At 41.3% G+C, this 13,735-nt stretch overlaps 1 protein-coding gene across 1 annotated transcript in view; it reads left to right on the top strand.

The window, feature by feature from the left end:
• Positions 1–13,735, top strand: part of ALDH1A1 (aldehyde dehydrogenase 1 family member A1) — a 63,425-nt gene that overhangs the window by 37,491 nt on the left and 12,199 nt on the right. The window contains exons 3-8 of the mRNA XM_079996114.1: positions 860–964; positions 3,790–3,930; positions 6,698–6,827; positions 7,742–7,803; positions 9,519–9,647; positions 13,435–13,548. Coding sequence (XP_079852240.1) covers positions 860–964; positions 3,790–3,930; positions 6,698–6,827; positions 7,742–7,803; positions 9,519–9,647; positions 13,435–13,548 — 681 coding nt within the window. The remainder of the gene's footprint in view (positions 1–859; positions 965–3,789; positions 3,931–6,697; positions 6,828–7,741; positions 7,804–9,518; positions 9,648–13,434; positions 13,549–13,735) is intronic.

The raw sequence follows: 13,735 nt of genomic DNA, 5'->3' as shown, positions 1-13,735 counted from the left end.
AACAAGCAAATGGAATGGTGGGATGGGGATCTTTAGAAGTCAAGTGAGTGGCTAAAAAAATATTGGCAAGAAAAAAAATTTAATTCCATCTCTTCAGTGTAAAACAAATAATTTGTGCATCTCTTTAGTCTGCCATCTCCACTAATTAGCCTTAGGATCAGTTTAAACAACCACTTTGTTTTCAGAAACCAGGAACCAATCTCTCTCTCTCACACACACACACACGCACGCACGCACATGCAAACACATTTGGTTTTAATGGCATTACCAGTATTTTCAGTGCAACTCAACATGAGCCAGGAAGATCTGAAAAAGATATCAGGTATTAGCACTCTGTTTGTATTTTTTAAAAAAAATGTGACAGGGAGATATAGTTGTGTAGAGGCCATAGTTCTGAACTCTCTCTCTAAATAGTTCCTAGTTATGACATTTCTTTAAACAAGAGCATGACTGTTATGTGTTGTTTTTTCATTTCAGAAAGTTGTGTGTTTTGCAGGGTGGAAAAATAAAAATATTGATTGATTTTATGTTATTTGATTTAATGTTTGTATTCCGCTTTTCCAACAACAAATGTTGAACTCAAAGTGGCTCAAAATAATAACAATAATATTTTTAGAAACCCCAAACATTGCAATCATTATGATATCAGACACAACAACATATAAATAAAACAAAACTACAGCAACAGATTAATCAAAACAGTTAATACATTTCAATAAAGTCATAGTGACTCAGAGTGTTGCCAGGATGCCCTCTTGGTTATCAGATGCATTGTTTTGCAACACTGCAATGGATGGAAATGGGATAAGGAGTCACATAATGTCATCAATTTATCTGTCTGTCTTCCATTCCCTTGCAGATATTTATAAACAATGAATGGCATGATTCAGCTAGTGGCAAAAAATTCCCAGTCCTTAACCCTGCGACTGGAGAGAAAATTTGTGATGTTTCAGAAGGAGATAAGGTAAGTTTTCCTTTCTATGGACTTTATCTTTATTTGGGTGTAAACCTCTGCCGCAGGTCCCTATCTAGGGGAGAAGAAATAATGGCACTGAGAGATAGCTCACTTGGCAGAACAAGACTCTTAATCTCAGGGTTGTGGGTTTGTGCCCCACGTTGGGCAAAAGGTCTCCTGCATTGCAAGGGGTTGGACTAGATGACCTTTGTGGTCCCTTCCAACTCTACAATCCTATGAAATCAGTCACATGGTGTGGCAATCGTCCAAGGACTGGAGAATCAAAGCCACATTCTGGGGCTGTGTGCACATTACCATTGACTCTGACTCCAGTGCCCTCCCATCACTGGTGTTTAAACCCAAGCACACATGACACTTGCCGTAAACTACCTTTCTTGATAAATATTGTTGTTTGATGTGTTTTCTCTTAAACCAGCTTCCATCCAATTTGGAAACCTAAGCCACAGCTAAACTGAGGTGTGTACATTTGAAACATCCGTTACGCAGGTGCAGGTGACAGCTTCATTGACTAAGAGTTTGAGGGGCTGCAGGGTTGGGAGAATAAATCAGGTGATAAGCATAGGATGAAGCCATCACTACCCCCTCTCTAGTGATAGTGTGTATCAACTCTTAATTATGTTTATCTCTTTTTTTATCTTCTGTAATATGTAGGGTCAGTGTAACCTTGGCTGTCAGCCTGTAATTCCCTTTTTACGACTTTGAGAATTGTTTTCTGCTATAAATCAGGGGGCCCCCTTGTCCAGGAGAATAAATATCTTGCCAAGGTTCTTAGGCAGCTGGTCTTCTGCCTGGCATGAACATTTGAAAATCTTTAAGCTCATTTTAAAATACAGGCCCTGATCAAGCCTTAATAAAAATGCAGGCTATGATTAGATGCCTCAATTCTGGCTCGCTTGCAAAAAGTCCTAAGAATGGGACTAACCTGACCCAGGATGGGCTTCCTGCTGACGGGATGACTGAGCTGAGCACCCGTCCTTGAAACAACAGATAACTGAAGAAGGGTTCTAAGAAGACTAATGCAACATGTTTTGAACAGATGTAGGGTTGCCACATGTCCGGAATTTGCCGGACATATCCGGCATGTATGGAAACCTATGTTGGCAGTGTCATTTTTGGCGATTTTTTTTATGTGAATGTGCCAAAAAATCTCAACAATTGTCCAGATTTTCATTGTTTGAAATATGGCAACCCTAAAACAGAGAGGACTGTTTGGAGTCCTGATTATTGTGTCCAATCCAAGTGAGCTTTTTAAAAAGCTTTTTTTAAAAATAAATCCTGATTCTGAATGTGTGTAGGAGATGCTAGTTACATGCAGTGCTGATTGGCTAGTGCCTATAATATCATCCAAACTACCCCCACCTAGATCCTAGAGCAATTTCTAAAGAAGAAATATGGATAAACTGTCACTTCCGTTTATCACCAGCTTCTTTCCCCAGATAAAGATTGTTACAAATCAGGTGGGTCCGCTGCTTGAGCAATCTTGAATTAAACTGCGCCAGTGATTTACTCAACATTTGGGGCTCTCATAAGGTTTTAAAAAAGAAAGGTTTACAAACCGTTTATTGATTTGTTTGAGCTTTCTCTCCCCCACCCACAAAAAAAATCCTAATGTAGATTGACAATTAAGTAGGCCCTGAATCTAGCAAATTATAAAAAAAATCAGCTAATTATACAAGTAATTGTAAACTTCAGAGCTTAGTACTTAGGCAGTGAGCCAAAAGATTTTAAGACTTTAATCTGGATGTTCAATAGCGCTAACAAAGAATTGTGCATTACTTTAAAAAAAAACTTGGAAAATCAAAAGGGGATTACAAATCAAAGACACACATGGGAATGGGAAACAGTATCCTTTCAATTAGATTGTTCATTTAGGCTGCGCTCTCTAAGACTAAATGGCTTAAAGCATGATTGCATCTATTTCAAAAATGGTCCATGGGATGTAAAGTACATTTACAGTCTAATATTATGCATGTCTACTCAGAACCAATCTCAATGAGTTTTATGGCGCTTACTCCCAGGAAAGTGTGTATAGGGTTGCAGTGATAGGGATGTACTCCCTGTGGCTGAGGGGTCATAGAATGCTGTGTGTGGACCTCCCTCCCCACCAGCAAAAAGGTAGGTGAGAATGGAAAATTCTGCTGCTGCTAGAAATGGGGGATTAGGAGGCACAGTTGCCCCCTCCCTCAAATGGACTCCTAGTTATGCCTTTCCAGGAGTTTGTTTGCTCAAAACCTATCAAAACAGGACACTTTTAAAAAACTTAAATCAAGCATTTAACTGAACAAAAATCCTCTGCTACTCACAGCAACAACAAAAAGTCCCAGAATTCTTAAGTGTTCTGCAGGCAACATTTAGCACAGCCTCGCCTCTTGCTCATGGACCTAACACAGAGATAAAGAAAAGACAGATATAAGTTCAGAAAAGGATATAAACAGCAGAGTGACAGAAGGCTTTGTGGGGGCCCTGATCCAGCTCAGGGGGTTTACTGGCATCACACTGGCTGAGGGAAGGGGAAGCATCCTCTGCCTCACACCTGCTACTACACACCTCTAGTAAATAATGTCTGCATGTCAGCACTGGGTCACAGTTTTTAGCACCTATATTACATCCATGGTTTTTTGAGGAAGAAGAAGGCAGGATGGAGCAACAAGGATGTGGTATTCTCAGTGTTGCACTGGCAGTGGCATATGTAAAGCTGGAGATGCACTACTCAGATTTCACTAGAATTCATGTACCACTGATATGGTTCAGTCAAAATAAATTGAGCATCATATGCTTAATACTTACTGCATTTAAATTGATTTTCTGTACAGGCAGATGTCGACAAAGCTGTTAAAGCAGCAAGAAAAGCTTTTGAACTTGGGTCCTGCTGGCGAACCATGGATGCTTCAGAAAGAGGAAGGCTATTGAACAAACTAGCTGATTTAATTGAAAGGGATCGTCTCCTCTTAGCTGTAAGTCTAAAACATGGACCACATTTTAAACAATTGAAATATTTGGAGACTGGCTTATTCTGAACACAATTGAGTATTTGTTTCAATGTTGTGAAAGACAAATTCCGAAATCTGTTTTAGAAAGTCGGGGAAAGTTGGTAGGGATGAACATTCATTTTAAAATACCTCAGCTGATCGAACAGCATAGTAATATCTAACCACAAACAATCCCATCCTCAGAAACAACGGCTTGTTGTTGTGTTCTGCTTGACACTGGATTTAGACTACTGTCTTCCTTTCTGTATTTAGCAAAACTGACAAAGTTGGCTAATGCCATTTAAAGGTCATGTCTCCCCACTGCTGCTGTAGAAGAAGAATAAAAGGAACCTGTCAATTAGAGCTCCTATAGTCACTTTGAAAGCAAAAGTTGGGATGGGTGAGCAGACCCACATCTCCTCTACTGCCAAATCAATCAGTGTGCTTCCAACTGACTCTTGACTTCTATACCTATCTAGGTGGGGAACTGTGGTTCTCCAAATGTTGTTTGACTACAGTCTACAACAAGTGTGGAGAACCTTAGGCCCTCTGGACATTGCTGAACTGCAACAAATGTGGCCAACGACTAGGGGTGATGGGAGTAGTAGTTGAGTAACATCTAAATGGTTCACAACTACCAACATGCTGCCTGGAGCTGATGGAAGATTTAGTCCAACAGCATCTGGAGAACTGCAGCCCCTCCCTCCCTTGAAAATCTGGAACTATGGCATATATATATGTTAATTTTTGGTTTGATTCCAGTGTTGCTATGTCAAGAATTGCTTTGTTTTGCTATATCCTCCCAGAGTTCTTCATTAATGTGGTGCTGTGTCAGCACTGCAGCCTCAGATATCTCAAAATCATCTCCAATTGCTCTTCTCTGGTGTCTGATAATCAGACAATGAATGTTCAATTCCATTCTTAAAATTTTAGCCTGTTATATTTAATGTGAATAATCACTACTAATATATTTGTTGTCTAAATACTACATAATAATTGAAAAAAATATTTGGCCCTGTAACCTGAGAGAAAGAGATTATTATCTCCCAAAGAAGGGGGAAATTTTCAGAAATGGAACAAACTCATGGGCTTATCTTAGATAAAGTAAATGTATTTGCGGGCAGTGGAAACTATCCTTGGGTTTAATCATTTCTTTTCTACTATTTCCTTAGCCAAGAACAACAAATCTACTGTTAGGCTAAAATATGTTTATTTTTCCATAAAGACATACCTTACTAATCACAATTCTTCCAAGCAGGCCCATCTTCTTGTTTTGAATTAGTTCTGCACTTCAAACACTACACATTAAAATCCTTTCAATATTTTTGGGTAGTTTGTCTACTCTTACAGTGAATTTTTAAGCATGTCTACTCACTCTAATTTTAATGGGACTTACTCCTGGGTAATTGTGTATAGCATTACAGCCTTACAGTACACTCCTAAGCCCACTGATCTGTGCTGCTGGAGGGGCCGGGATAAGGCCATGTTGGCCCTCCACCTGGCTCAAATGCTATAGACCCCCCCCCCCCCGAGCCTAGCAGGCCAGGAAGCGACCAATAGCGGTTCTCCTACCAGCAAGAACTAGGGGTAAAGCCTCGAAATAGGCAGCGTAATGATGGCTTTGGATCCACTGGATTCATAATCCTGCATATCCCCCAAGGGGTTCAAAATGAAAAGCCATTGTGAATAGGTGATGTTTTGATTCAGGATGAGGCCACCAACCAAATGATTCCAGGATCAGACTAAAAATTGAGGCTCAGAGGAAGGGGACAGAACTAAAATAACATCTAACCACATTTGGGCTTATAAATGGTTATAAATTGCCTATCATTCAGTGCCAAAAGATACTTTTTGGACAGAGATGAACAAGGGCTTCTTTTTGTGGCATGTGTGTGTGTGGTTTTTTGTTTTTTGTATATTTGATATACTTGTTTTTCCCAGCTGCTGTAAACCTTTTGGAAGAGAGCACATTAAAAGTTTATGACTGCAAATTCTCTGCACCGTTAAGCTATTAAATCGCACTGAAGTCAATGGGATTTGTACAGCCTAAGTGTTCAGCCTAAGTAAAGTCATAAACAACTTCTTTGGGACTTCATTCAACATGCAGCCCTTTTTTGTTCTACAAAGAGGCAAATTTTACTCTAGAAATCTTTCTGGTAACATCCTTTGTCAGAATTGTGTAATAGAAGATTGGCAGGCCTTGATGTTTACTTCATCCTGCAGTGTTTGATCACCAGGCACAAAGCAGCCATTCTGGATCAGCCACTTAAAAAAGAAGCCCAGTGGGTGTTGCCAAGAGCTGGTCTGTCATGAGTTAAAGATTCAGTTTTCTGCAAGCACTTATTGTGCAAGACATGCCCATGCCTTATACAACGACAAATTGCTGTGTCATTTATTTGTATTTTTGGACGTAAGGTTAGTGTGCTACATTAAGACTTTGATGCATACATTAGATTAGCGTCTACAGGCCACACGGAGGGCGATCCTTCCAGTGCTACCTTCAATGCCCACCTTAGTTTCAACAAGATGCCAGGCCTATAAGCCAGAGTTGCAGAACAGTAGCCCTCTGGGTGTTCTTGGATTCCAGCTCCCATTAGCCCCAGCCAGCATGGCCCATGGTAGGGATGATGGGAGGTCACTGGTTCCCAACCCCCCCCCCCACTGCACAATGCTTAGAGCACTTAGTGGTTATAGACCACCATATTGTTTCACTTATTTATAATGATTAATTACTCAACATATTTTGTTCTAGACAATGGAGAGCCTTAATGGGGGTAAGCTTTTCCCCACCTCCTACTTAATGGACTTAGGCGGCTGCATTAACACTTTGCGCTACTGTGCAGGCTGGTCGGACAAAATCCAAGGACGGACCATCCCAATGGGTGAGTCATTCTGATAAAAAGTTTCTGAGCAGAGAGCTGATTTGGATGAGATGTTCAGGAACATTTTTCAGCTACATGAATGTGTCATCTGAGAAAAGTGTAACCTTAAAAATCTGTTACATAAGTGCAGAGCTGTGGTGGGTAAAGTTTTATCAGCCAATATTGCCTCTTTTAAAAAAAATACCACCACCACCACCAAAAAAACATTGTTGACATATTTTGTATTACTTAGCTCCATAATGCTTTTTAGTGAACTTCCTACAGCTGCAGCAAATGGCAGAGTCCTGACAGAAATAATTTTTTAAAAGAGGTCAGCAGTCTTAGTCATCACCCTTCTTCCATCCCTAGGTCATGTTTAGGAGTAGCCAATTCTTATATCATGTTTGTATCTGATCCCTATATTAGGATTTATGCTGCACGGTGGTCCTGCTAACAGGAAATGTCACCATTGATTCCATCCATCCCACTTGATTCAGATATTACAGCTGGTTAATTGGACATCTGGGCTAATTTAAATGATTCACTGCCCTCCTGACTAGCTGCCAATTGGTTGGTTTGTTCTCTGCCTTTCCCCATCTATCTATTTTTTCCTTGTGAGCAGTAACTTTAACTCCCTGCCATGGCAATTTTGTTATGTTTGTGTTGTTAAAATTATCAAAGTGGGGGGAAACTCTGCAGCCTTGTGCAATGGCAAAATACAAGAGCTGAAAGATCTCTCTTCTACATGATTGCTTATAGAAGTGGAGCATTCATTCTGCCCTCCAACCTTATGTGTTTGGTCGAATCTAGATATGTTTACCTTTTCTTTTGATAGTATCATATTATAATAGTATGGAACAATGCTGAATAATGTGAGACATTTTCTTTTCCTTAGCTATGCTTGCATCTTACCCATGTGTTCTTATCTTACTTAGATGGAAACTATTTCACATTTACAAGACATGAGCCTGTTGGAGTATGTGGACAAATTATTCCTGTAAGTTAGATCAATTGATATAATGGAGAAAATGGGTTGCATCCAAAGCAGAAGTCTTTCTGTTTGTGGATAGACTTTTTGTCTAGCAGAGGCTTCTGCTAATGGAAAAGGTGGAGTGATTTTGTCTATTTCCCCGCTTCCCTGCAGAGTAGGGGAACCTTTTTGAAGGTCCCCAACCCTCTGGAGCAGATTTTAAGGGCGTAGTGGAGAGGAAAAATTGCAAAAAAAAAAGCTACTTACATTAGTAGAAGCCTCTACTAAATCAAATGTTTGTCTACAAACAGAAGGACTCCTTCTATTCACAGAAGGGCATTTTGGAAGCAACCGTGTGTCTTTTATTTATTTAAGTAACATTTGTGGGTATTTGGGTAGGGGTACGCACTGACCTCAAGATTCAGTTCATATCTCAATTTGGCACCTCACCTTTGTTGAAGTTTGTTTGTAGGCTGTGCAATTCAACTCATCTGCTTCAGTCCATTTCATTTCCCCATCTTCATTCACAGACATTCTTTTAAAAATAGCATAACTTTCCCTCCACTTCTGCAGACGTGGATAAAATTTCCAGGTACGACAGCCCCTTCAGAGTAGATAAAGCCTGCCTACTAAATTGCTAACAAATAGGTCCAGGGGCTTTTGTTCTCTAAAATATGCTTTCTCCAAAAAATAATCCTTCTCTAACTTTTTTTGTGGGGAGCTGAATTTGATTAAATTTCAAAGCATGGTTGCTCCTTCTGAATTCTGCCAAATTTCAGAATGATGAAGGGTAAAATCCCTTAATGTTTTGTGAGCAATCAGTCTGAAAACTGTGGACATCAGCCAAATTGCAAACAAGAAGGTCTGCAAAGAATCTTGAGAACTGCAGTTTATCCCCAGAAACCCAAAGCATTCTGGGAACTGTAGTTTACCCTTCACAAAGCTACAATTCTGGTACTCTTAACAAACAGTACTTCCCATCATTTTTTTGGAGGGGCAGAGCCATGGTGTGGATGTTATCTAAGTTTTCCATGTATTGATGAGCAGAATGCATGTGCCATTGTCACATCCTAGATGCCGCCTTCTCTTGGTTAGATAGACAGGCTGCTCGCAATCATAAAGACCTTACACACTGATTGCAGCTCAGCAGCCAACTGTGTTGTAATATGATTGAGACCCCAAAAGGAGCTATTTTGTTGTGACCATCAAAGCAACCTGCAATGTCCTCCTTCAGTTCCTGCAAGAGGTCCATTTCACAAAGGGAATCGGGGAGGGAGCTGTTTATCAGTTCAATTAACACACTTCCAGTTCAGAAGTTGTTTCAGGATTTGGAAAGAATGAGTTTATCTTCCATGAACTGGAAGGGTGGGTCTGCTTAGCAGATGTCATAACCAAAGCCCAGGAGGTGTTCTCAGGGAAACAAAGATCGCGTCATCCTAGGCCACTGCCACACAGAGAATGGGGAGCCTTCTGTGCAGATCTCACAGGCCGCAGTGGTTCTGTCATCAGGGTCAATCCATGAGATAAGCCCCGAGCCAGCACATTGAAAAGACAAAGGGTCCACTTGGGCTCAGTTTAACCAAACCCTCAAGCCAATATTGACTTTTCATCGCTTATTGAATCTGAAAATGCACAAGACCTACAGAGCATTAGGGAGCATAAAGGATGTGAAGAGAATATGAAAGATAGGAGAATGTGTTGCTGTGATTTGTTGGTCATCTATTCTTGTGCTGCCCTTTCAGTGGAACTTCCCACTGGTTATGTTTGTCTGGAAGATTGCCCCTGCTCTTTGTTGCGGAAACACCGTGGTCGTCAAGCCGGCAGAGCAAACTCCACTAACGGCTCTTCACATGGGGTCTTTAATTAAAGAGGTGAGTTGCCATAGCAAAGCTGCCATGTGCATGTTCCCAAATGTGAATGTGAGTGAGCCCTTACCTTTGCAGTGCTTCTGAACAGTGAGGGCTGTTCTGTTTTGTGTCAGTGCAGCTTGCAGCATGTCTAACCTTGTCTTGGGGAATTGTAATGCACTGCAAACCACTGGAGCAAGTCAAGGGCATGAAGCCTCACATAGCTTTCCAGTCTAAATTGCTCAGAAAACAAATCATTAGCAGCTTAGCAAACTGAACATCTTGGCAATCATCAGGGCCTTCTGGAAGCAAAAGCAAACAAGAGCTCAGAAAAGCAGAATGTTGGTCTGGGTGGTGGGGGCGGGGGAGGTGGTTTTTCATGCAAGTATCTCAGTAATGAAACTCTTGTCTGTAATTTGATATATTAATTTAACTTTGTGACTGAAATATTTACCCTACCAAGCACAAAACTGACAAGCATCATGTTTGGTGTGCCCAGGATAAATACACACTTTATAGGGCTGTAATGCAAAATGTCTTTGCTTAGAAGCAACTCTCCTTCAGATCAGTAGGATGTAGGCTAGATGTACCAATGCAGCCAAATGAGGTGGTAACGTAGGGATACATAGATCTGCTGGCTTTCTTCTTGCAGGGAAGTATTGGTTTTTGTTTTAGTGCAGAAGCATTGAACAATTGGCTATGCCACCTGCAATCCAAAATTCAACAGCCCACTTTCTAACCTTGGTACACTCTCCCACTCCATTCTGCTGCATGTAGAAATCAGGCTGCATTAAGGACTCATCTTGTCCCATGCCTGGAAGGCACACATCTGAGCAGTTTTCCACTTGGCCCATGCCTCCTAGGCACAGATCAGAGAAGTTTCCCCCTTACCCCACAACTCTCCCATGGAAAACTGGCTCTTTAGTGCTAAATTGGAGCAAATGTCAATCCAGAGAAAACGTGAATTGCTGTTTGCACCGACTGAGCACTAAGGAGCAGTTTTCCCTGCGGGAAAGCCATGAAACAAGAGGAAGTGTGGATAAGCCCTAGGTTTCTATAAAACATAGTTAGGACTGGTATGTGAAACTAACAGGTACAATAATTTTTAAGCATTCTGTTGGATCCTTCAGCACAGTGGTATTTGCTATGCAACCTGGAGTGAAGAATAATCTTATGTGGTTCCTGAGCAGAAAAATAAGCTAAGAATACTCCCAGCATGGAGAGGTAACTGGAGGAGCTAAGGCTAAGGTTGTTCTCTTTACCATGCTTACTCAGAGGCAAGTCCTGTTGAAATCAGTGGAGCTTACTCATGTAGGAGGTTAGGTTTGCAACTAAAATCTTTTCCCTGTCCCCTTTTGTACAAAATGAAAATAAACTGAAGATAATTGTGGTCATGGCAAGTGTTGCTAATAAGTAACCAACCAAAGAACTAACAAAAGTGATTCAGCATATCTTGTTCTTGCCACGGCAACAGTGACTCAGCAAAAGTGAGCAAAAAGTGAAATGCCACTTGCAATTAAATGGTTATGGGTCAACAAGTAACTCTGCCTGCAACGGGTGACTCACACTGAAAATCACCATTTGGAATTCACATTTATTTTATTTTTTGGTATTCACTAGCATTTCTCTTCTCCACTTTTCATAAAACAATGAGAGTCTGCTCAAAAGTCATAGATTGTCAATAAATGAATCCTTAAAGACCAACATTCTAATATTAAGGGTGTGATCATGTTATGGATATTAACAGATTTTTAAACAGATGGAGCCCTTCCGCTGAATGAAGCCTGAACATAAACAATGCAGCATTCCAGGGTGGGGCAAGATGAAGGGGAAGGGGAAAGGAAGTGATTCTGTAGTAGACAGAGAATTTTCTTCCAGCTGAATAGGTTTAGTTTTGCAGCCACCAAAACGGAATAACCATGGAAAGGAAGAGAGGCCCGGAGTGTTTTCTGTCCTCTTACCTCACTGGCTGCTGATAGGACAGAGTCTGAGATCATGGTACTAGTTATTTTCTAATGCCAGTCTTGGATTAGTGGTCTAGGCTTCAGATCCTTACACACAGTCCCAGGGTTTAAACTAAACCTGTTGAATAATATTGAGTGCCTCCAGTTTAACTTGTTTGTGAGTCCATGATCTGGAAAGTTCCAGAAAAGTTCTGACTTTATGCTACCAAAAGGTTCACCAACTACCTTTGAACTTGAGCCCCCTTCAAAGCTTATTGTACTTTCTAAGTCCCCAACCCATTCCTGATCAACTCCCCAAGAAGCAAGGGAACAAAATCCTTATACAGTATGCAGCTGTGCATGTGTGTGTATGTAAGACTTGGAGAGCACCCGGACCAGGACATGACAGATCACAGGACTTCTGATTCACAAGCCGGTCAAACCACATAGTTTAAAAACCTATGCACTCACTCAGCTTAAAGGACAATACTAGTACAACCGATTTTTCGTTTGGGCTGTATTCAGTGGCATGAAAACAAAGACTATCAGGTACTAGTGGCATGTTCTAGGCCAGAAAAAAGCCTCACATTTTAAAATAAATATGCCCTTTTCATCACAGACTATATGCTGAGAAGGCAACAGGTTGCTTTATAAGGCAATCCGTCAAATATTTTTTCTTCACATCAGAGCCTCTTTCAAGCCCACTGCATTTGCTAAAATTAATTGCAGCAGCACAGAATCCACTTTGGCATGGCTCTGCCCCTCACAACACCCACAGCTTGTAACTTCAGTTCAAACAGGAAATCTGGTGGGCAGGAAATGGTTGCTTCCGAGGTGGCCTCTCCTTCCCAGTGATGCAAATGCAGGTAATAATTGCCAGCCCTTGTGGTTCCTATATATCTTTACTAGGACACTTAGGGATCTGGCTGCATGGAAGAGGCACTTTTGCCATAACTGTTATGTGTGAATCAGACCTTTGACTAATTAATCAGGCTTTGATTGCACTGTGTTCCCATCAGGAACAGTTTGCCACCTAACAATAAGGATACTGAAGTGAATGTTTCATGCATACTTTTAGAGTCACAGGAATTGGAAATAAAGCACATCCATGCTAAACAGCCAGCATGAGGTCATGGCTAGAAGGCTGGAGTTAAGAGTGGGGAGACCCAGAATCAAATCCCTGCTCAGCCACAAAACTTGCTATTTGACTTTGCCCCAGTCCCCACCCCACAGGGTTGTGTTGCAAAAGAGAGCTATTAGCCTTCTAGGAAGAAAAGATAATGCATCTCAAGAAGGAACTTCAACTGCTTTTGTTAGTATAACACAAGCCTAAAACCTCTAATTACTGTAGTTGGCCACCTTAGCTGGAGCAACAACAGAGGTTCTTCTGCCTCTGGAAGGGAGGTGGCTTCTTCTGCAAGTACAGTGGTACCTCGGGTTAAGTACTTAATTCGTTCCGGAGGTCCGTTCTTAACCTGAAACTGTTCTTAACCTGAAGCACCATTTTAGCTAATGGGGTCTCCTGCTGCCGCCACACCGCCACTGCGTGATTTCTGTTCTCATCCTGAAGCAAAGTTCTTAACCCAAGGTACTACTTCTGGGTTAGCGGAGCCTGTAACCTGAAGCGTCTGTAACCTTAAGTGTATGTAACCCGAGGTACCACTGTATTAGCTTTTTACTCACCACAATAGTGTTGCATGCATTTTACCACAAGTTTTTGTGAAGGTTGGGGGTTGGGGGAGAGAGGAGTATGCACCCTTTCTTTGAGTTTCTTTGAGAACGGATGGGATGAAATATCGTAAATAACACAGGTGCAGTAACTGTATGGCTGAGAGGTACAACTGTGTTCTTTCCCCTCTGATATTCAGGCAGGATTTCCACCTGGAGTAGTGAATATTGTGCCAGGGTATGGACCCACGGCTGGCGCAGCCATTTCCAGTCACATGGACATAGATAAAGTGGCCTTCACCGGCTCTACTGAGGTATTTGCCTAACCCTGTGATTAAATGACACCACAAAAGTCCTCAACCCACCCACACAGAGTCTTGACAAGTGATTTAATGCCTAGGTTGTGTAATTATGTTAACCTTTTTCGACTGTGAGCTTCCTAAACAATGTCGCTGAAATGATTTGTTGCTTGTTATATTCTACCTCAAACACATCTACACA

Source organism: Podarcis cretensis (assembly GCF_951804945.1).
Source record: "Podarcis cretensis genome assembly, chromosome: 11".
Taxonomy (NCBI): domain Eukaryota; kingdom Metazoa; phylum Chordata; class Lepidosauria; order Squamata; family Lacertidae; genus Podarcis; species Podarcis cretensis.
This window is presented reverse-complemented; position numbering and strand designations above follow the sequence as displayed.